Genomic DNA, 21,346 nt, shown 5'->3' on the forward strand with positions numbered 1-21,346 from the left:
ACACACACACACACACACACACACGCACATACACTCACACACACGCACACACACACACACACACATGGACAGTTCATATCTTTTACCAGGTTATTATTATACATATCACTTTCATCTAATTTCTTAAGGATACTGTCTTAGTCCATTCAGGCTGCTGTAACAAAATACCACAGACTTGGTACTTTATAAAGAGCAAACATGTATTTCTCACAGCTCTGGAGGCTGAGAAGTTCAAGATTATGTCACCAACAGATTCAGTGTGGTGGTGAGGTGTTGTTTCCTGGTTCATAGACTGCCCTTCTTGCTGTGAACTCACAGTAAAAGGGGCTAGATAGCTCTGTAGGGCCTCTTTTTATAAGAATGCCATTTGTTTGGGCTCTGCTTTCATGATCTAATCACCTCCCCAAACCCCCACCTCCTAATACCATCATATTAAGCATTAGGATGTCAAGGTATGAATCTGGGGGAGATACATTCAGACATATAATGGCAGATACCTATTTTTCGAATACTTACATTTCCAAATACAGATTCATGTCCCCTATGAAGTTGTGGGATTTTTTTCCCCCTAATGTAGTAGTTGAAGCACAGCTTTATTGAACCAGCACCTGCCCTACCCAATGTACAGGGTGCTCCCAGAGTTCTGTGCAGCTGCATAGGATCCATTCACTCGAGTCCTTCTACCTAGCAATTTAAGACCTTTTCATTGTGAAAAAGAAAGAGGGAGAGTGAGAGATTGAGTTACAGTAAGCATTGAGGTTTATATTTAAATAAGTATTTCCTTCCTGTTATTTGAAGATCTTTCCTACCTTCATGAGTGTTTATAAAACACACAGCTTTTGTTTTCTTTCTTAGTATCCATGGGAAATAGCTTAACAGATGAAAAGTCATTCCTTAGCTGGGGAGGTTTGCTTATATAACATTTCTCTTTTATAAAATGAGCCTACATTTATACTCTTCAAATAAAAAGAGAAGAAAAAATAGAAACTATATGAATAGGACTAGGAAGCTAACAGTATTGTGTTTGAACACTGCATAAGAAAATTCCAGGAACTACTTCTCCACTTGAGATCTAAAGACAAGCACACTTTAGCCATAGGATTTCTGGACAAATGCCAAAAAGGGAAAAATTGTGTGGAAATTAATAAAATTTGCTTTGCAATATATTATGTTTAAATATACATAGATGGATGGATGGATGGGTGGATGCATGGATGCATGGATGGATGGAAGACATATGCATTCTACCTGTTTGTCTGAATTAACCTGATTTAGCCCCTTCTCTACCATTGAGTGCATGGCACAATTTAAGTACTTTGCAGAAACTTTTCAATGATATTTAAGAGTAAAATGTTCAAGAACCAATAACTGAATCTTTGCTGGGGAATTGGTCTTCCATTCAATATGGTCTTTAACACATGGCAAATGATATAATTTTAAACAAGTATTTGGGGCAGTATGTGAAAATTTAGAATTAATATTTTTACATGAATAACAATTCCATGTTGTACCTTTTTAACTGATATGAGGAGGGAAAGGAGCAGTAAATATCAGGTTTGGCAGATGTCCAGGGTAAAAAAAAAAAGCAGAATGAAACAGGACTGGCTCTACATGGTAAATGTAGGAACAAGTGGAAGGAAGTGAGAAATGGAAGAAAGTAGAAAGGTGGGGAAAGCTTCCTTTCAATGAACAGAGTTCAAGTCTGCTTATTTTTATTATGCAAAACTTTTGGAGAGTGATTCCTTTCATATTATGCTATCTTCTCCCCTGTTTTCTTCTATCTTTTAGGAATTCAATATTTATCTTAGCAGACCTTAGAAGCCCCTTATAATCTTTTAATAAATTTTATTTAAATATAGGAAAAAATGTCTCTATGAAAACAAAACCACATCTACATAAAGTTTTAGTGTAAATCTTCTTGGGAAATGGATTTTTGAAGACTGGAGAAATAATATTAAATTCTGAAGAAAAACAGAAAGACTAGAATATATAATATTGCTGGGCTTAGCATAAATTTAAGAGTAGGGAATCAGGAAAAATGAGGTGTGCTTTTATATGGAACAAAAAGGATAAAATACCAACCAGCAAACAACTTGCCTTGGATAGAAATAATCATTAAAAGATGGCAGTATTGTAGGCAATACTTAAACTACATGATCAGTTAGCTAGAGTGTCACCTCTCATTATGAAGCTTTCTATTCTAAGCCTTTCCTCCGCCGAGTTTGAGGTATGATTCCTGAGGTGTATAATGCTATTTTGCTTCTTACTACAAGTATGAATACTAGTTAAAAGATCTTTTGTTAAACAAAGGAAAGCAGATGGTTTTGCCAGAGAGCTATTTCCTATCCCCAGTAGATTCTGTGCCCAATTATAAGTTTGCAGATAAAACTTCCATTCTCAAGGTTATCCTAAGTGAGAAGAGAGACACAACGGACAATGTAAGAATAGATACAAATCACACTGTGTATTTGTGGTGATTCTCCAGCATATTCAAACAAGTGAAATATGCTTAAAATATTGCAAATATCAACAGCAGTCCAATCTTGAAAAGAAGTGGGGAACAGGAAGAAGAGCAGAAAGGGCAATAGATACAGTTCCAAGGGGATTGTGGAAGGAGATGGCAGGTGCTTCTTGGCAAATCAGCCTGAGGGTGTCCTAGCAAGCAATCAGAGGCAGCCCGCACCTCCCCCCGGCCCCAACGGCAGCACCCTGCCCTCTCTGCTCCCTGTGCCCTCCTCCCATCTCCCTCTACCCTAGTTTCACAACAGCGGAGACTTGGGGCCCATCCTCATTTTCTGTATCTTGAGAAAGATCTGTCCTTTGACTCAAGAGTAAAAGATGGAGAAGCTGCCCCCTCCAACGAGCACTTTGTGGTCCCTTCTGCTTCCCATCGTGATCACTGCAGTCCTGGCCAGTCACCTCAAGGGTCACCTTTGCTTTTGATTGTGAAGAAAATTTGGATTGTAAAACAAATACGGTGGAGGTAAATAATAAATGTTACTGCATTTGATGCAGATTAGCACAGTTTCATGACATTAAAGTACCCCTATTCTATCTGTTATCTCTTTTTTCTTATGGATCCTTCTAGACTGAATTTTCTGCCTTTCAGCAAGCTGGCTCATATCTTTACTTTCTACCCTTTTGTTACAAACTGTACAAGAAATTTCACTTTGCCCATTTTTTTCCCTCTGAGTACCAAGTTCACTTTCTGCTTTATGTATTTATTTATATTATAATGTCTGTTTATATTCAAAAGGATTTGCAGTGATTATTTCTCTAGTTGAATCCTGGGCGCTTTGTCAAAAATCGCTTTCCCAGGAAAACCTGCTTTATCAATTGGCTCAGAATTCCTTTGACTGAGTCCCTCAGAGTCTATTTTCTCTCCTCTTCTCTGAGGTAAGGTCTTTCTGAACATATGATTAGCCTCCATCCCTGCCACCACCACAGCCTGCTACTTGAACTTACAAACCTTCTGTCTTCTTAAAGTCTTACTGAGCTTTGGGTCCATACCACACAGTTTAGCCCTTAATTTCCTCTAATAATTACAAGAGTGCTAGCCTTGCCTACTCTATTATATAGTGAGCCTAGGATACAAAAATAGCTGATAAATACTAATTTTTAAAAATCTCTTAGAGAAAGACAGGAAAAACTTTATTTTGTGTTCATTTAGCTATTTTATTTATTTTATTTTATGTATTTATATCTTACAAGGTTTATTTTATTTGCATGGACTCAATGCTTATCTATTCTGGCCACAACAAACATAGTTGAGTTTTATTTATTTTCCCCTTTTAGAAAATCTTTCTAGATCCTGATTGGTAGACATTAAAATCAACCCCTCACCCTTTTTTTTTTTTTTTGAAAAGCTGCTTGTGTGTTTCAGACTTATCCAGGACCTACTGTACAATCAGTGCAAAGAGAAAAAAGATGTCTTTAAAATATGGCTGGGCACTCAATGTAAACTGTGGCAAACATAGAAATTGGCTCATGTGCACACAGCATTGTATAAAACATTGATCTTCCAATTCCACTGACAGATCCCTATAGGACAAAAGTCCTCAAGACTTGATCGTTCACCTTATAAATTCTTCTATGTGTGACTGTTTCCTTACTAACATAAACTTCAGATTATAACTTAACTTCCCTGATGGACTACAGAAAAATACCCTGTTTCATATGGACACAGCATTCCAGTTCCTGGATTTATTCTATTCTTTTGTCTGTCTGTTTGTCTCACTATTAATTAATACTGCCATTCTGATCCCAAAACCTGTGGGAATTTTAGTTACAGTGAATTAGCTCAACTGCTGATCACCCACAAACACTGACAAGAATGAGTAACTGGGACCAGAGCCTGGAATGGGTTATCGAATAGGCTGTCACCACCAGCCTTTCCTGGGCCAATTACCCTGCAACTTCCCTCTCCCACATTGACACACAAATGTTTTCCCACAAAACAAAATCAGAGTGATCATTTCCTGGGCCACCGTTCAAGATGTAATGCATCCCCATGTCCTCCTAAACCTCCTTGAGTCTGGATTCCAAAACCTGAGCTCCTCTCAGAGTGCTGAGCACCCCAGACCCCTCAAGTGAACATGGAGAGGTTGGGGCTCTACAGGCACAGCCGGGCAGCCTCTGCAGTAATACGATCAAAAGACATCCTTCTTGCCCCCTCTCCAGAAATGAATTCTTAGAAGAACTCTTTATCAATAAGGTAGAGAAAATGGATTCTTTGACTAATATTTATTGAGGCAGCTTTGTGCTAGTCGGACTAAATAGAGCAGATCTTGCTTTGTCAAGGTTATATTCTAATGTCAGCAGGGCAGGTGGGTGGTCAAAAAATAAATGTGTTAATAAGTTATAAAATATCATGTGTTAATAGTACTGTGAAGGTCATTAAATGGGAAAATGTTAAAGAGAATGACTAGGGGAGAGAATAAGACCACTATGGATAAGGTGGCCAGAAAATAACTTCTGGAATGGAGACATTTAAGTCTCAACCTGAATAATGATGATCTGGGGGCTGCACATTGTGGACAAAAAGCCAGATGGCCCGCATAGCTGGAAGACAGTGGACTTGGTGCAAGGTGGTATGAGATACAGCTGGTAATTAAATGATATAGGCCCTTGGAGATAAAACTGAAGAGTTTGGATATATTTTAGTTCCAAGTCTATTAGAAGGTTTAAGCAAAGTGGCACCAGTGCACTCTCCATTCTAAAACCATAACTCCGACTGCTATGTTGGCATGAATTGTAAAGAGGTAAATATGAAGGAGAGAGTTAGGGTAAGAAGCTATATCTATCCATCACTCTGGCAAGAAATGATGATTGCTTGGGTTGTTGTAGTAAAATGGAGGTTGAGGAAAGAGACCATAATAGGACATAATTCAGTTTGGTCAGAGATAACAAGACTAGCTCAAAAATGAGATGCGTGACTGAGAATTGAGGTAACTCTTTCAATTTTGATGCAAGCAATTGAGTGTTTTGCAGTTCCATGGAATTGGAGGTGATAGACTGTGGGAGGAACAGATTTGAGGGTGGCAGAGGAAGCTAGGGAAATAAAAGTTCCTTGTTGGCTAATTTGTTTTAATTGGCTCTTAATTGGTTCTTAAAAATCCAGGGGTAGGAAAAATCAGACTAGATCACTGAAGACACGAGTCTGATTTTCTAGGTAGACATCAGGGTTGTCAACATAAATTAGGGTATCAGCAACAACTGCAAGCTATGAGATTGGATGATATCACATAGGAAAGGGTTTATATGGAGACAGTAAGAGTCTGAGAGCTAAATTACTCCAAGATTTAAAAATCAGATAAGGGGCAGGGGGGAGCCAGAAAAGAAGACAGAGGAACAGCCATTGAGTTAGGAGGACCGCAAAGGGAATTTTCCAATACTGAAGCCAATGGAAAGTGTTCCAAGAAGAGAGAAAACTAATCAAGTACAAATGAGAGATTGAATAAGATCATCATGAAGAAATAACCATTGTATTTAACAAGTGGAAGTTAATGAGACCTTGGAAAGCTTTTTTTAAGTGATTATATCTGATAAAAAGAATGTGATATAACACTTTTTCTACTTAAATTTCATAACCAATCTAATGCTAAAAAAATTAAGTGGAAAGAGATGTTATCTAGACTATGAAATTCAGCATGGAAATACTAACTATAAATAAATGTAAAGAGGGGCGCCTGGGTGACTCAGTCCGTTAAGTGTCTGACTTTGGTTCAGTTCATGATCTCACGGTCCCTGAGTTCGAGCCCTGCTTTGGGCTCTGTGCTGACAGCTCAGAGCCTGGAGCCTGCTTTGGGTTCTGTGTCTCTCTCTCTCTCTGACTCTCCCACATTCATGCTCTGTCTCCTCTGTTTCAAAAATAAATAAATATTAAAAAAATTTTTTTTAAGTAAATGTGAAGAATTTTGCCATATTATATAAAGGACAAACTGAAGAGCTATCATTATATCATCTGGCTTAAAACATTTTCCAATCAAAGAGATATCTAAATATTGGAATCAATTCCTGCAATATTGAAAGATAATTTTTTCATATTCAGATATTCATAATTTCTGGTTTATTAAGGTCTTAACCCATGTATATGGTAGTCATGAAGTAGAGATAGATTGGTCTAAAAAATCATTTGACTTCGGGTAAAAAGCTATTTGTAGCAGGTGAAAATAAATTTCTGTGACTTAAAACCATGTTTTTTTCTCTAACCCAGGTATGGTGACATGGTACCAAAAACCATAGCAGGGAAGATATTTGGTTCCATCTGTTCACTGAGTGGGGTCTTGGTCATTGCTCTACCTGTTCCAGTGATCGTATCTAACTTCAGTCGGATCTACCACCAAAATCAACGAGCAGACAAACGGAGAGCACAGAAGGTGTGTATTCAGCTCTGTGCAATCATGATTTAACATCTCCCCCTTTTTATAGTGAGCTTTAAAAATCCCTTACTGGCTATTCAGTGCTCCAGTTTTGGTCGATAGTTGCATAAGTCAGCACAAGCTAGGTTATACTACAGTAAAAAAGGAACCTTAATATCTCAGTGGCTTAAAACAACAAGGAATATTCCTCAGTCATGCTGCGGGTCCATTGCTGGTCCAGTGATAGAAACTCCATCTTGACAAGGTATTCTGCAATCATTCAAGCCGGGGTAACAGGACATGATGAATCACGCTGACTCCTAAAACCTCCTCCTGGAAGTGGGCCAAGTCACTTCCATTTCTATTGCACTAGCCAAAGTAAGTCACATAGCCGTGTGTAACTTCAAAGTGGGCAGGGGAATATAATCCTACTGTGCAATCAGTGGCAGAGAGAAAGAATTATCTAGTAAACAGCACTAATGATAGTAGTAAAATCAAAGATAGATTCTTGGCAAATTTTATCAGAATCAGATTTCTAGATCTAATTAATTTCGTCTTTGCCCATCAGGGATCAAGCTGGTTCCAGTAAGCAAGGACTATTAAAAGGAACTAAGATATGTCTCAGATATTTTAAATAGTTGACCCAGGAAGTAGGAGAAATCTGATCATTAATAGCTGAGTTTTATTCCTGGCCCAGTTTACTGTTTCTCTGAACTTCGTGCCAGTTATTAATCCCTCTAAGAGTAAGGGTGTATACACAACTGTAAGATGGGGAAAATGTACCTACCTCAAAAATTTATATAAATCTATATGAGTATATCATAATAGTAACTATTTAACATTTATTTCTGGTTTTACTATGTGCCGGGTACTGGTTTGGTGGGTTTTTTTTAAATAATTCATATTGTTTTCATGAGTCTAGGAGTGAGTCAACATTATTATTCCTATTTTTTAGATAAGGATCCTAAAGTAGGCAGAAATTGAGAAATTCAATCTAAGCCAACCTGACACCCAGGTTCATACACATAAACATTATGGTAGACTGCCTCTCAAAAATATCCGACTAAATGTTAACACACTTCCCTTCTCCAATTTTTGTCAAAATAGTCACCTTTAGAGTCAGGGCCCTTGCTGCTTAGAAATAATTTTGGAGGGACGCCTGGGTGGCTCAGTCAGTTGAGCGTCCGACTTCAGCTCAGGTCATGATCTCACAGTCCATGGGTTCGAGCCCCACGTTGGACTCTGTGCTGACAGCTCAGAGCCTGGAGCCTGCTTCGGATTCTGTGTCTCCCTCTCTCTCTGGCCCCTCCCTTGCTCATGCTCTCTCTCTGTCTCAAAAATAAATAAAAACATTAAAAAAAAAGAAGGAATTTTGGAAATCTCTTGTGTAGTTTCTTTAAGACCATGGCACTAGATTTCCAGTATTCTTCATGGATACTCCATCGTTGTCCTTTATGGATAGATAGTTTTTAATATCCACAACCATGACTAAAATGGATCCACAATGCCGGTAATGTAGTATAACTCTAAACTATCATGAGACATCTGGGTGCAGTTCAAAGCTACTGGCTTTGTAGCTAATTCCAGAACAGGATTTTAAGTATTCTTTTGAACAATGTTGGTCTTTTAGTCGAGTATAAAATCTCAAAAAGTAACTCTCGGGAAAGTTCAGGGTAATCAGTGTGGTCACAGAGCATACTGTCCAAAGAACATGTTCAAGTCTAACATCACAGATCCTCTGCCTTTTGCAAAGAGTCACTTTTTCAGCCTTGTCCTTTCTTGCTTTATAGACTCCCCCAAGTTTGGACAGGTACCTAGCCTTTAATTATTGTAAAGAATAGAGTAGTCCAATTAATATGAATTTTGGAACTGATAATTCAATAAACAGAGGCTAGCAAAAGGCACCTTCTGAGCAGTTTTGTAGTCTCACATAAGGTATATCTTTGGAGATGGAGAAATTGTGACCACCATTGGCCCCTCCCCCAGGACTTTCATGCTCACAACTGTGGCTCTGCCCACAAGTTACAATCCTTCTAACTGGGCATACATGTACATTGTTTAAAATGACAAAAATCCTACAAAAATCTTAGATGCCCAGGACTCATCCATCTTCATTCTAGAAATCCCTTCCTTGATATAAGAGCATAAGAGCTACCTATAATTCATTTTCCCAGTGGAGGAGGTTGGGGGGGGGGGGAACTACCTATATGGAAAACGTAGGAAGTACAAATCTGATTTTCAGATAAATTGAACACCAAAATATCTGTATTTTCTTCAAACTTTGTCATCTGCAACAATCAGATCAGTAAAGAAAATCTTAGAATAATTTAGAAGCCTTTTTGCATAAATAAATATAGAATTTATTCCTTAGTTAAAGGCAGTTTAGGTTTATCTGGAATGAGGTGATTTGACAAGTATCAAAGTTATGAAAAATTAGCCACTAATTCAGTCAAGCAAACAGTCCATTTAGTAAAAACATCAGTCAGGCTGAATAATAAGGAATATTACAAAACACTTTTTTAGACCATGTTTTTCTGCGTTTGGTCCATTTTTCAACTCTAAGCTCAAGCAAAAGTGTGAAATATATCCAATATGCATCTGAGGGGTGCCTGGATGGCTCCATCAGTTAAGCATCCGACTTCAGCTCAGGTCATGATCTCACGATTCATGAGTTCAGGCCCCACGTCAGGCTCTGTGCTGAGAGCTCAGATCTTGGAGGCTGCTTCAGATTCTCTGTCTCCTTCTCTCTCTGCCCCTCCTTGCTCACACTGTCTCTCTCTCTCTCTTAAAAAAAAATAAACATTAAAAAAATTTTAAATATACATTTGAGAACACTCTCCTCGGCACACAGGGATACTTTCCCTCTTCTAGGCTCTTCCCCCCAGGAAGTACTCTTCCTGCTTTCACTACCTATCTCCACTCTTAAAAGAAATGCACATTTCTAGCCACCCTTGATCATTTTTTTTAAGTTTATTTATTTTGAGAGAGAGAGAGTACGGAGGAGGGGTAAAGAGAGAGGGGGAGAGAAGAATCCCAAGCAGGCTCTGTACTGTCAGCGAGGAGCCCAACTCAGGGCTTGAACTCATGAACAATGAGATCATGACCTAAGCCAAAATGAAGAGTTGGTCACTTAACCGACTGAGCCACCCAGGCACTCCATCCTTGATCATTTCTTAACTAAACACCAACCTGTGGGTCAATATAGACTTAAACTGGAGCATGTCTCCTTTCACCCCCACCACTAGTAATTGTATTTTAACGTTTTGTGGGGTTTTTTTGTTTTTTTTTTAATTTTTGGGACAGAGAGAGACAGAGCATGAACGGGGGAGGGGCAGAGAGAGAGGGAGACACAGAATCGGAAACAGGCTCCAGGCTCTAAGCCATCAGCCCAGAGCCCGACGCGGGGCTCGAACTCACGGACCGCAAGATCGTGACCTGGCTGAAGTCGGACGCCTAACCGACTGCGCCACCCAGGCGCTCCACTAGTAATTGTATTTTAATAGATGTATTTATTCAATAGTATTTCAGTTATCCAGTGGTATTTATTGATTAGAAAATATTTGCCAGGGCATCTGGGTGGCTCTGTCGGTTAGCATCAGTCTCTTGATTGCCGCTCAGGTCATGATCTCATGGTTCGTGAGGTTACTGAGTTTGAGCCTTCTGTTGGGCTCTGCACTGACAAGATGGAGCCTGCTTGAGATTCTCTCTCTCTCCCTCTCTGTCTGCCCCTCCCCTGTTCTCCTGCATGAGCTCTTTCTCTCTTTCTCTCCCCCTCAAAATAAACAAATACACATAAAAATTGTTTAAAAAGAAAGTAGTTGCCAAAATAAAGCTAAATTGATACAATGACAGATGGTAGGGTTGATATTTTGAAGTAGGGAGCCTACCTTGCTTTAAGATACAAATCACACCAGTCAATCAAGGTGTGATTACAAGGCTAATTGTAAGTAATTTTCATGTATAATAGTAATCATAATTATAATTATAATTTAATAGTACTAATAGCAAAAACAACAACCCTCTCCAGAGTTTCTAGTATATCCCAGGTTCTTTATAACTGTTATTTTTATTTTCACAATCAACTCACACAGAAGTGTTATTATTTCCATTTTACAGATGACTGTCTTATGCATGCACACCTACTGATTAAAGTCTAAGACAAAGAAATTCTGGTATCATTAGAGTTATGTATTTTAGGGATTTTCCTATAGATAACTCTAAATACAGTGAGAAGTTTTGAATCAATGAGCCCATGTACAGCCAATGGACAATGTAAGTACAATTTTTTACTTGTCACATAAAAATGTTGGCACTGATACAGAAAGAAGTTACCAATACTCAGTCTTTTATCATACTTTGCTCTGGTGGTTGCCAAACTTTAGATTCATTGGAATCATCTGAAATAGAATATAAAATATAGATTGTTAGACCCACCCCTGTAGCATTTGATTCAATAGTGTGGGATTACAGTCTGAAAATTTCCTAAGTGATGGCGATACTGTTGGTCTGGAAACCATACTTTGAGAACCATTGTCTAGTACATTAATTAATGTCCAAATCAAATAATTTTTATAGAATTCTAGAATAAATAAAATAGATAATAATAAATACAGCCTGAGTATGATCTCTCTTAGATTATCCAATATTAAAAAGTATCACTCAGGCCCTACCCCACATCTCTGTGGATAACTAGATGTTTATCTATAGTTTAAGAACCCCCATTATCAACACATGTAAGGGTCTGGAGGTTACATACTTCTTGATATCCACTGTATGTTTCAGTCTTATTGAATTACTGAGTTCTGCTCTTAAGTCTCCATTCCATCTTCATACCACCTGGCAAACCCCTACTCAGGGTGCAATACTCAGCTCAAACATTACCCATTTTATGAAGATTTCTCTAAATGATGTGGACACCATGAATCGCTCCATCTTCCCTTCTACAACATTACGCGGACTCTACTATCAGGTAGTATACATATTCTCCCTCTCCTCCATTTGTCTGAGTGTGGTGCCCAGCCTAAAATAGGCACTTAACAATTTGTGAAATGAGTGAAAGAATGAACAGTGAACTCTTGTTCACCGTGACAGTGTCCTCCATTCCTAAGGTTGGGTGGACAGTCCTAGGGCCAGTTGAAAACAATATTGGGAAGCATGAGTTTTGTCTTTGGTACCCTCCCACATCTTCTTTCAGTTCTTACCTCTTCCCACCTAGAGAACTCTCGTGGCCCTCTCTTTCACTGACCCTTTCTTTCAGGGTCCCTTCCACTGACCCAATTGCCGGCATTGTTTCTGCCCAGCCCTGCAATTACCGGGATTAACCAAGCTCTAGAGCTGACAGTTTTGCACTATCTTCAACTGATTTCTTCTCTCTCTCTTTTTATTAGTATTTCGCACTAACTTGTCTCATTTCTAGGGGAGCTATTTACCTTAACAAATGGAAAGGTTCCAATAAATCCTTAAATCTGTAAAAGCTGTTAACGCTTACTCTGCTACCTCCGCATGAGGCATTTTACTAAACCTTAAATGAAAGAAACAAGTCTAAGTAAAATTTCCAGAATAAAAGGTACATGCAGCATGCGGGCTGGTATTTGAAGAGTAAGGAATTGCCTCACATTACAAAGGAGAAAGGTCTTCTCTACCTGACTTGTAAAGCTACCTAGGATACCTTTATTTTTCAAAGGTATTGAAAACATTTTGTGACTCGACAACAACATGGTCCAATAACTCCTCACAATCTACCTCCCACTTCATTTAGAAGGTAGATCACATATAAGAAAATTGCTATCTCAGTGGTTTTTGGCTTATACCATCTCTGATTGGGTCCCCTGCTGTTTCAGGGAATACATTGTAAAGTTTATATAATGTCATTTGATACAATTAAAAAACAATCCACTTGGTAAAAACCACTGCATTCTAGCCTCTGAAAACTCTACAATAAAAGGGTTCCATGTCAAATTAGTTTGAGGAAAATTATATACCATATCCCCCTTTTGACTTCACAGTGAACATCCACAATATGTTGTAAGGAATCCAACAGCAAAGAAACCTATTTGACTTCTGGGCATTTCCAAACTTCTCTTGACCACAGAACCTGTTGTTTGTTCATTTGGTTGGTTTGGATTTTACCCATAACACTTACTAGTTCCTTGGACCCCAACTTTGAGAAATCCTGCTGAATTTAGAGAATTTAGATGAAAACTGAATTTATGAAGAATTGAGATGCTTGGGGGAAAATGTGCTTATGAGACAATTTATTTTTACCAACACCATCGGTGTTTCTCAAGAATTTGAAAATAACTTCAAAGCTATGTTTGTTTGTTTTTACATAGACAATATAAACCTTTTTGGTTAATTAAAAATCTGAAAGCCTCCTATTTTCCAAATAGGCTAAAGTATTTAGTGAGACTTTACTTTCACGCCATAATATTTGCTGGTACTTGACTGTGCCAAGAAGTTGTATTTCCTACAAAATGGGGGTGGGGACTGCAAGGAATACATTTCCTCTTACCAGCCGGTGATTTTCTTTTAACCTCTCATCTACAAAGCCACAGTTGCCAAGATCGTCATACTGAGTGGGTCAGAAGTAAAGTGATTTTCTAAAATATCTTCATAAAAGAAATTTCCTCAATTACCTACTGAAAGCAAAGATGTAATCACAGGTCATAAAAGCTGGCATTATTCAACAGGCATTTGGTGTGGTGCTCCACAAGACCGATTAAACCAATTAACTCATATACTATTGTTGTAAAATGAAAGAAAAGTCGTGACTGAAATTTGAGACGGGAGGCTTTTTCTAACATAGTACGCGGCCTAGCAAAATGGCCCTTCTGTCCCTGCAACAACTGCTTCTTTTCCCCTAAGCTTAGAACTACTTCTGTAGTAGTGGATGCCACCATATGTAGGTTTTCCCAATGTGGAAAATATGTGTCATTTTCCTTTGCTGGACAGTATTTTTGGCTGATGTAAATAAATGTCTCATTTGTGAAAAAAAAAAATGTTTTCTAATACTGCTGCTGAATGCTTGGAGAATAACATATGTGAGACTAGGAACTAAGATACAGGCAATGTAATCGCATGCATTAATTGCAGAAGGAAGGAAGGAAGGAGAGGTGTAAGAAAGAAGGGAGGGCGGAAGGAGGAGGGAGGGAAGGAGGAGGGAGGGAGAAAAGGTGGGGGGAGAGGGATACCCCCCCCAAAAAAAAGGCATTGACTGTTTCAGGAGACCAAGGAGATTTTAGGACTTAAATTTCCACAACAATCCCTTTCTGGAAACCAAATGTATATTTAAATTAGTTATTTCTGAATTATTACATCTATTCAAAGTCATTTCCAAATATGCTTGTCATTTCCCATTGTTTTATCAACTCTGGCCTGAAATCCTGTCTGGGCAGCACAGCTTTTGAAGTTAAAAATTTCCTACCTTCCCACTTCATTCTCTAGTGCTTTGAGTGATCTAAACAGTATGCTGCCAACAAAGAGTGAAATTTGTCTATTTTTCCCATCATTTATAAATATGATCTTTGTACAAAGTATTATTTTAAGTTGGAATCAACAAACAGGAAGAATAAATTCAGAGAGGAAGAGAGAAGGGGTAGAGTTGAAGCCAGATGATATCTTAATGCTATTTTGAGAGCTTCAGATGTCTCAGTGCTACTCTTAAATGCTGTGAGTGAAAGGGCATCTTGGTACAACTTTGGAGGGAAGTTTGGTAAAACACACACACACAGACATCCTTTGATCTAGGAATACTTCTGCTTCTAGAAACCGTCTTGCCGAAAAGCACATCATGATGTTCAAGGCAGGACCCATTGCTTGTAGTAGCAAAAGATGCTTTAAAAAATTAATAGTAGTTGGCTGGTTAAATAAATGGTGCTTTATTCATTGGTATATTATATATTTATAATGAATGAGGTGGATCTATATATTTAGATATGGAAGGAGTTCCAGTATGTAATAAATGGAAACAGCTGAGTGCAAAGGAGTGTGAGGCATATTGTCCCAAATGAGTAAAAATATGTGTGTATAAATGTATGAACACACACACACACACACACGCTTTTATCTCCCTAGAAAATTTCTGGCAAGACTCACTAGAAATATTACCAGTGGTTGCCTCTGAAGCATAGCAGTAGGGTAGCTCCAGGGTCCAGAGAGACTTACTTGTTTTTGATGTACTTTTGTATTAATAAAATCTTTGTCATATGTATGTATTCATTTTTCATTTTTAAAAAGCTAGATAATTTTTAAATTTTTATTTTAAAAAAATCTCAGGGTTAAAGACTACAGATAGTATTGATCTGGGTTGTTTAGAAAGGGAAAAGAAGGAGTCTTTATGGGGTAATTTTATAAGAACTTGAGGAAGCCATCCCAGTTGCTTTCTTATATACACTTGCTAGATACACATCTTACAAACAGAATGTTCATCAAAAAGTGCCCTCCAGGAAGTGAAAACCAGACTCATTCCATGACTCATTCCATACACAAGCATCAGTTCTAAAGTAGAATGGAATACCAGATATCTGGCTAAATAGTTTGCTTAGTAATGTACTTTGGTGATCTCACTGTAACTGAACAATTGAAGTAACCACCCTCAGTCTCTAAACTGGAGAACATTCTCTACACATAAATGTTTTAAAATTAAAAAATAATTTTATAAAGCTCCTTCGAGGGACTCATTATGTTCTCATCTCAACAAATTCCAGAGAGAAATAGAAATCAGATAAGCATGCTGCAGTATGGGCCAGTGTCAGTAGAAAAAGTGGATAAATTAGGGATTTTTTTTGAGACTACATGTTATTCGGCATGGGGTCTACATTGCCCAATTTAACAAAATAATTCCAAAAAATGCTTTTTGATATTTGAGAATGCAGATACACTGCATTATTATTTACCCCCCATTGTTTAATTCAAATCATAAATGTATTTTTAAAATACATTTTTATAAAAACCTTTTAAAAAAAAACTTTAAAAAGTAAGGAAGGAAAGAAGGAGGGAAGGAGAAGAAACAAAGGAAGAGAGGCAAGCAGGCCATTGGTTCCTGGAATATATTTACTAATATTTATAAAGACATTAGTTTAAATGAAAATGATTTGGAAGGTCGTATGTTAAGTCTTCATTTCATTAAGTTACTCAGATTGAGATAAGTGAAAATATAAATAAAGGAATACTGTCATTTTTCTCTTAACACAATTGACAGAAACAACAATGAAATAACTTGATCTTACTAAAACGACTTAATTACAAATCTTAAATGCACCGACTCCAAAGTAGTTAATTGATCTCACTGGAAAAGTTCACGAAAAAAATATATATGCGGACATTAGCATTACACCAGAGTGCCTTCGCTGTTTTAAGAAAACAACTCATGAGTATTAACATTTATTTCTCTTCTGGCTTATAGAAAGCCAGACTCGCCAGGATCCGGGCAGCCAAAAGCGGAAGTGCTAATGCTTACATGCAGAGCAAACGGAATGGCTTACTCAGTAATCAACTACAGGTACAGTCAAGCATTTCACTTTTTTTAATGTTCGATTTATTAGTGTAATATTGATTTAGTTCTATTTAACCATATAATTTTATTGTGGGCAATTATGAAAATGGCTACTGAAACAACAAAAGTGTCATTTTTAAATAACCTTGCCCTGTACAGTCTCATTGGCTGTATGTAGCAGATTAGAACCTGGGCTATGAAATATTGCCAGTGAATCATGACTCCCGTTCACGATTGGGCAATATTTCTTCACTGCCTTATTGAAACATGGGAAAGGTAAAAAATTCTCAACGACTCAAGTACCTATTTTTATTTCAAAATTATTTATGTTCCTTAAAATTCATTTGTGTGGGGTTATGATGTCTTGTTTTACTTCTTAATGGAGGGGAACACCATTCAGTGTTCTAAAGCTCACTAGTAGCAAATACAAGAGAAGCTTCACTTTTACCTCAAAACTTTCCTTTAATATTTGGGATTCCAATCATCTTGCAATCAAAATAGCTTTTATGTAGGTGAGCACGATCATGATTTCAGGATTATCTAAGTACTAGATTAAAATTTATTATCCAAAAAGAATAGCTCCCAGGCTTTCAAAGGTAGCTGGTAGTTGAATGAGTAAAACCGATTTAAATTTTCAATTCAGGGAGGCAAGTCTAAAAGCCCAGACCGCTAATTTGACAGAAATATAAATGCTGATTACCAAAATTAAAAGCAACTGCACATTTGTCCCTTTTTGGTTAAAAGAAAATTAAAATGCTGCCATTTAATCTCGGGAAATAGGCTAGCTCTCTCTCTGGAAATGTGTAGCTGAGGTTCTCATTGTTTGCAAATGAAATAGAAAGCACTTCTGTCTTCTGTGTGTTAACAGTCCTCAGAGGATGAGCAGACCTTCATGAGCAAATCCGGCTCCAGCTTTGAAACCCAGCACCACCACCTGCTTCACTGCCTGGAAAAAACCACGGTAAGGAAAAGGCATGACTGTCCGCCCCTGTACGGAGACAGTAATACCATTTGCTTTTGTGGATACTGAGCGTTTCCAAGTATGATTTCACTGTCTACATTGCTGGAAAATATACTAAAAATGAAAAAAGAAAGAAAGAAACCCACAATATTTGAAATTGCTTTGAAAGACTCTAGTGACATTTCAACTTGAAAAGTATTTTAGAGAATTATTTAAAATGTTTTTATCTTCAGAGATTATCTTAACTCCAGTCTAAAATATCAGTTTGATGCCAATGGAAAGTCGTTTCCCAACAGCTGACTGCAGGTCCTGTAAAATATTATTTTTCCTCGGATAATTAAAATGTTAATTAAACAAAAAACAATGTAGTTCATGTATTACTGACATCTAGGTAAAGGGAAAAACAATAGCAATAACAACAAAAAAAAAGAGAGTAACTGAATATAAGCATCTTTCCATAAACAAGTTGTAATAAACAAGATGGGTAATAAAAACTATGTGTTCCCATAAGAAAAATGACACATTTAATCACTGAAGCCCGTTGGAACTGAGGATTGAGCCAGCACTTCTTCGCTTAGAAGCTTTCATTCGGATCTCCACTTTAGCAAATGTACCCTTTCCCTAGCTGGCTTGTCAAAAGGGGTCACAGTCTTTGACCACAAGGCAAAACAAAACTCTCACCATATTTGAATCAAGTCTACTCCCTCACTCCCCAGAGGTACATACTTGTATTCTCATTTCCAACATATTCCCCATTCATTTATTCACTTCCTTATGCAATCATTCAACAAATTTGTATTACTTGCCTATCATGTGGCAGACAGTGAGCCAGACCCTGGATACACCATGAAGTCAGGTGTGGCTTCTGCCTCCATCAAGCTTCCACATATGGGATAAAACACAGATGTTACCGGAAGAAGGGTCATGAGTTGCAGAGGAAAAACAAGGCCACAGTGCAGTGCCACAGAGGGCAGAGTCACTAGGGGCTTTCCTGGAAGAACTTGCATTGAGACCCACAGGATGCCTAGGAGCTAGTTAGGCAAAGAAATGAAGGAGCTAAGGGGTGATGTGAGCACCCGGGGACAGGGTGGGGGGTGGCGGCTGGAAGTTGGCCTAAGAGGAACTGAAAGAACTTGAGGGTGATCAGAAGATAGAGCATACAGAGACTCAAGCAGAGACAGAGAAAGTCTAGATAATGGAGGCTTTGGAGGCATGTGAGTAATTTTGATCTTTATCTCATAATAAATGAAAAATTACTTGAGGACTTTAAACAGGGTAGTTACATGATTATATTTGCATATGTATATGCAAGAGAGTAAGCGAGAGAGGAAGGGACAGAGACAGAGGAAGATAGAGAATCCAAAGAAGCATGAAATCATGATCTGAGCTGAAGTCAGCCGCTCAACCTACTGAGCCACCTAGGCACCCCTATATTTGCGTTTTTAACTGAAGAGCCATAACTTACAGGATAAGGTCTACAACTGTTAGGATACTCTTTCAAAGGTACCTTTCAAAGGTAACGTTAATAATCAAATCTATTTATCCCCATGCTCTTCTCTTTTATTTTCATTTTTTACTATCTTACCTTTTATTTTTACTATTTTACCTTTCAAATAAAAATTGTCTAGCGCCAATTAACATAGTTTAAATCAAGCTACCTACAAAAATAACCAGCAACAGAATGACTTCTTCACTTCCAATCACTGATGTCAAAAATTAGAATCTCATGCATTATAAACTTGTATTTTGTGTGAGAATTGTGCATGGTAAAAGAAAAAAAAAACAGATTGTGAATCCTTTGTGAGCTATATTTTTTCTATAAAATTTGACATCGAAATTCACTTCTTAATGAAATTCCATCTTATCTGGTCATATTATTCTCTGGACTTTAAACAGTAGATTCTTAAATTTCAGTTACCTCAAAATGCTTGTCTCAGCAAAGAAATAACAAAATGAGTAACTAAAACAGTCTATTTGCTATTGGCCAGTGAATTGCTTCAATCGTTTCACTAATATTCTAGGATGAGAGATGGTTATGTGGAACTTGGCATGTGCAAAGCCTTCCATTATAAGATTATTCCCACCTACACAATGAAAAAAAATAGTAATTGAAGTCATTCTCCAGCAGTTCGGACCAAAATTTTTTCTCTTACATTTATGAGGTAAAATCTTACATAGGCATTTTAGGAAGCGATTCTTTATTAAATACTATAAACACAAAATTTGCACTGTGTTTTGTCTAAAATGCGGCATACAAAATGATGCCCATCACTGTTTGCCTCTTGGCCAGAAGAACTATGAATACAAGCAGAGCTAAGAGGAGTACAGCCAGTGATGTATCACAAAAGAAAGGAGACCTCAGAGTTCAGTGCTAACCTCTTCTGAATCAAACATAAAGTGGCACATTTTGCAGTATTTTATTTATTTAACTAATGGGTCATTTTCTATACTTGGAAATTTTAGAGGAACATCTGAAGAAACAGAAAGTATAGAGGCACCTGGATGGCTCAGTCGGTTAAGAGTCTAACTCTTGATTTTGGTTCAGATCATGATCTCAGGGTCATGAGATGAAGCCCCGAGTTGAGCACCACATCAGGCTCTGCACTGAATCACTGAATGTGGAGCCTGTTTAAGATTCTCTGCCTCCCTCTCCCTCTGCCCCTCTCCTCTGCTGGCACTCTCAGAAAGAAAGAAAGAAAGAAAGAAAGAAAGAAGAAAGAAAGAAAAAGGAAGGAAGGAAGGAAGGAAGGAGAAAGAAAGAAAAAGAGAGAGAGAAAGAAAGAAAGAGAAAGAAGGAAAGAAAGAAAGAAAGACAAAGAAAGAAGGAAAGAAAGAAAAAGAAAGAAAGAGAAAGAAAAAAGAAAGGAAAAGAAAAGAGAAATAGAAAATATTTTAACTATCTCATTTTCTAATTAAAAAATGTTTTCAATCTCATGTGAAAATATTTGCTAATGTAAAACAGACAATCTAATTTGGGACATTCTATTAAAATAGCCTCTTTAACATAATTCCAAACTGTTTAAAAAATAAAAGTCAATGTGAATTTACACATTCACTGTGGGTACTATTTTATATGCATTTTCAACCATTTTTTTCTTTGCCTCTTAACTTCCAGAAATGATGTTTAAATTAATAAATGATATTTCAGGATAAGGTTAGTCCATAAAGAGACACTAAATCAGCCTGCAGTTGTCCATCTCAAAGTCTAACAGGGAGATTTTATTTTCACACAAATGCCAGCGTGAGCTGGCTTTGGTATTCCAGTATTTATGAAAGCGGCTAGTTGCCCACTGGATAGTCTAAGTGTATGGGCCTATTTGGGTTTTAAAAATAAAGCCATTCATTTCCTTTCTTAAAATCACAATGTGTTTGTTGCCTTTTTCGCATGTTCTCATGACTACGGAACAGAATCACGAGTTTGTGGATGAGCAAGTCTTTGAAGAAAGCTGCATGGAAGTTGCGACTGGAAACCGTCCTTCAAGTCACAGCCCTTCTCTCTCGTCACAACAAGGAGTCACCAGCACTTGCTGTTCACGACGACACAAAAAAACCTTCCGCATCCCTAATGCCAATGTATCAGGAAGCCACCGAGGCAGTGTGCAGGAACTCAGTACGATCCAGATCAGATGTGTGGAGAGAACCCCGCTGTCTAACAGGTACCCGAGGTTAATCTGTGTGGGTGCACACACCTGTGCCTGTTCCCAGAGCGTATCTCCACCTGCAGGCATGTCGCTATCTTGGTGTATTTGGCATTTTTTGGTATTGGGGCGGGCGTGGTGGGGGAGCAAATAATTTTTATTTACTTATTTTTAGTAAATACACCTTAGAAGGACTGTGGCATCTAAATCCTAGTTCCTAGGGTTTAGTATGAGACAAACTAATACCGTAATAAGTATGCTGTAATATTCATTTGAGTCAAAAGTAGCAGTTGTACAGTGTGAAAAGTAGAAAGAAGACAAAATGGTCAGGCACAAACAAGTGTACTTCTCCCTCCTTACCTCCACAACTTTTTCTTATTTCGGCAGACACCTT

The 21,346-nt window shown here is 37.8% G+C and overlaps 1 protein-coding gene across 1 annotated transcript in view; it reads left to right on the forward strand.

Moving 5' to 3' along the window:
• Positions 1-21,346, forward strand: part of KCND2 (potassium voltage-gated channel subfamily D member 2) — a 489,337-nt gene that overhangs the window by 463,960 nt on the left and 4,031 nt on the right. Inside the window, exons 2-5 of the mRNA XM_047850897.1 lie at positions 6,716-6,878; positions 16,264-16,359; positions 17,222-17,314; positions 20,723-20,970. Coding sequence (XP_047706853.1) covers positions 6,716-6,878; positions 16,264-16,359; positions 17,222-17,314; positions 20,723-20,970 — 600 coding nt within the window. The remainder of the gene's footprint in view (positions 1-6,715; positions 6,879-16,263; positions 16,360-17,221; positions 17,315-20,722; positions 20,971-21,346) is intronic.

The sequence above is a fragment of the Prionailurus viverrinus genome, chromosome A2 (assembly GCF_022837055.1).
Source record: "Prionailurus viverrinus isolate Anna chromosome A2, UM_Priviv_1.0, whole genome shotgun sequence".
In the NCBI taxonomy this organism is placed as follows: Eukaryota; Metazoa; Chordata; class Mammalia; order Carnivora; family Felidae; genus Prionailurus; species Prionailurus viverrinus.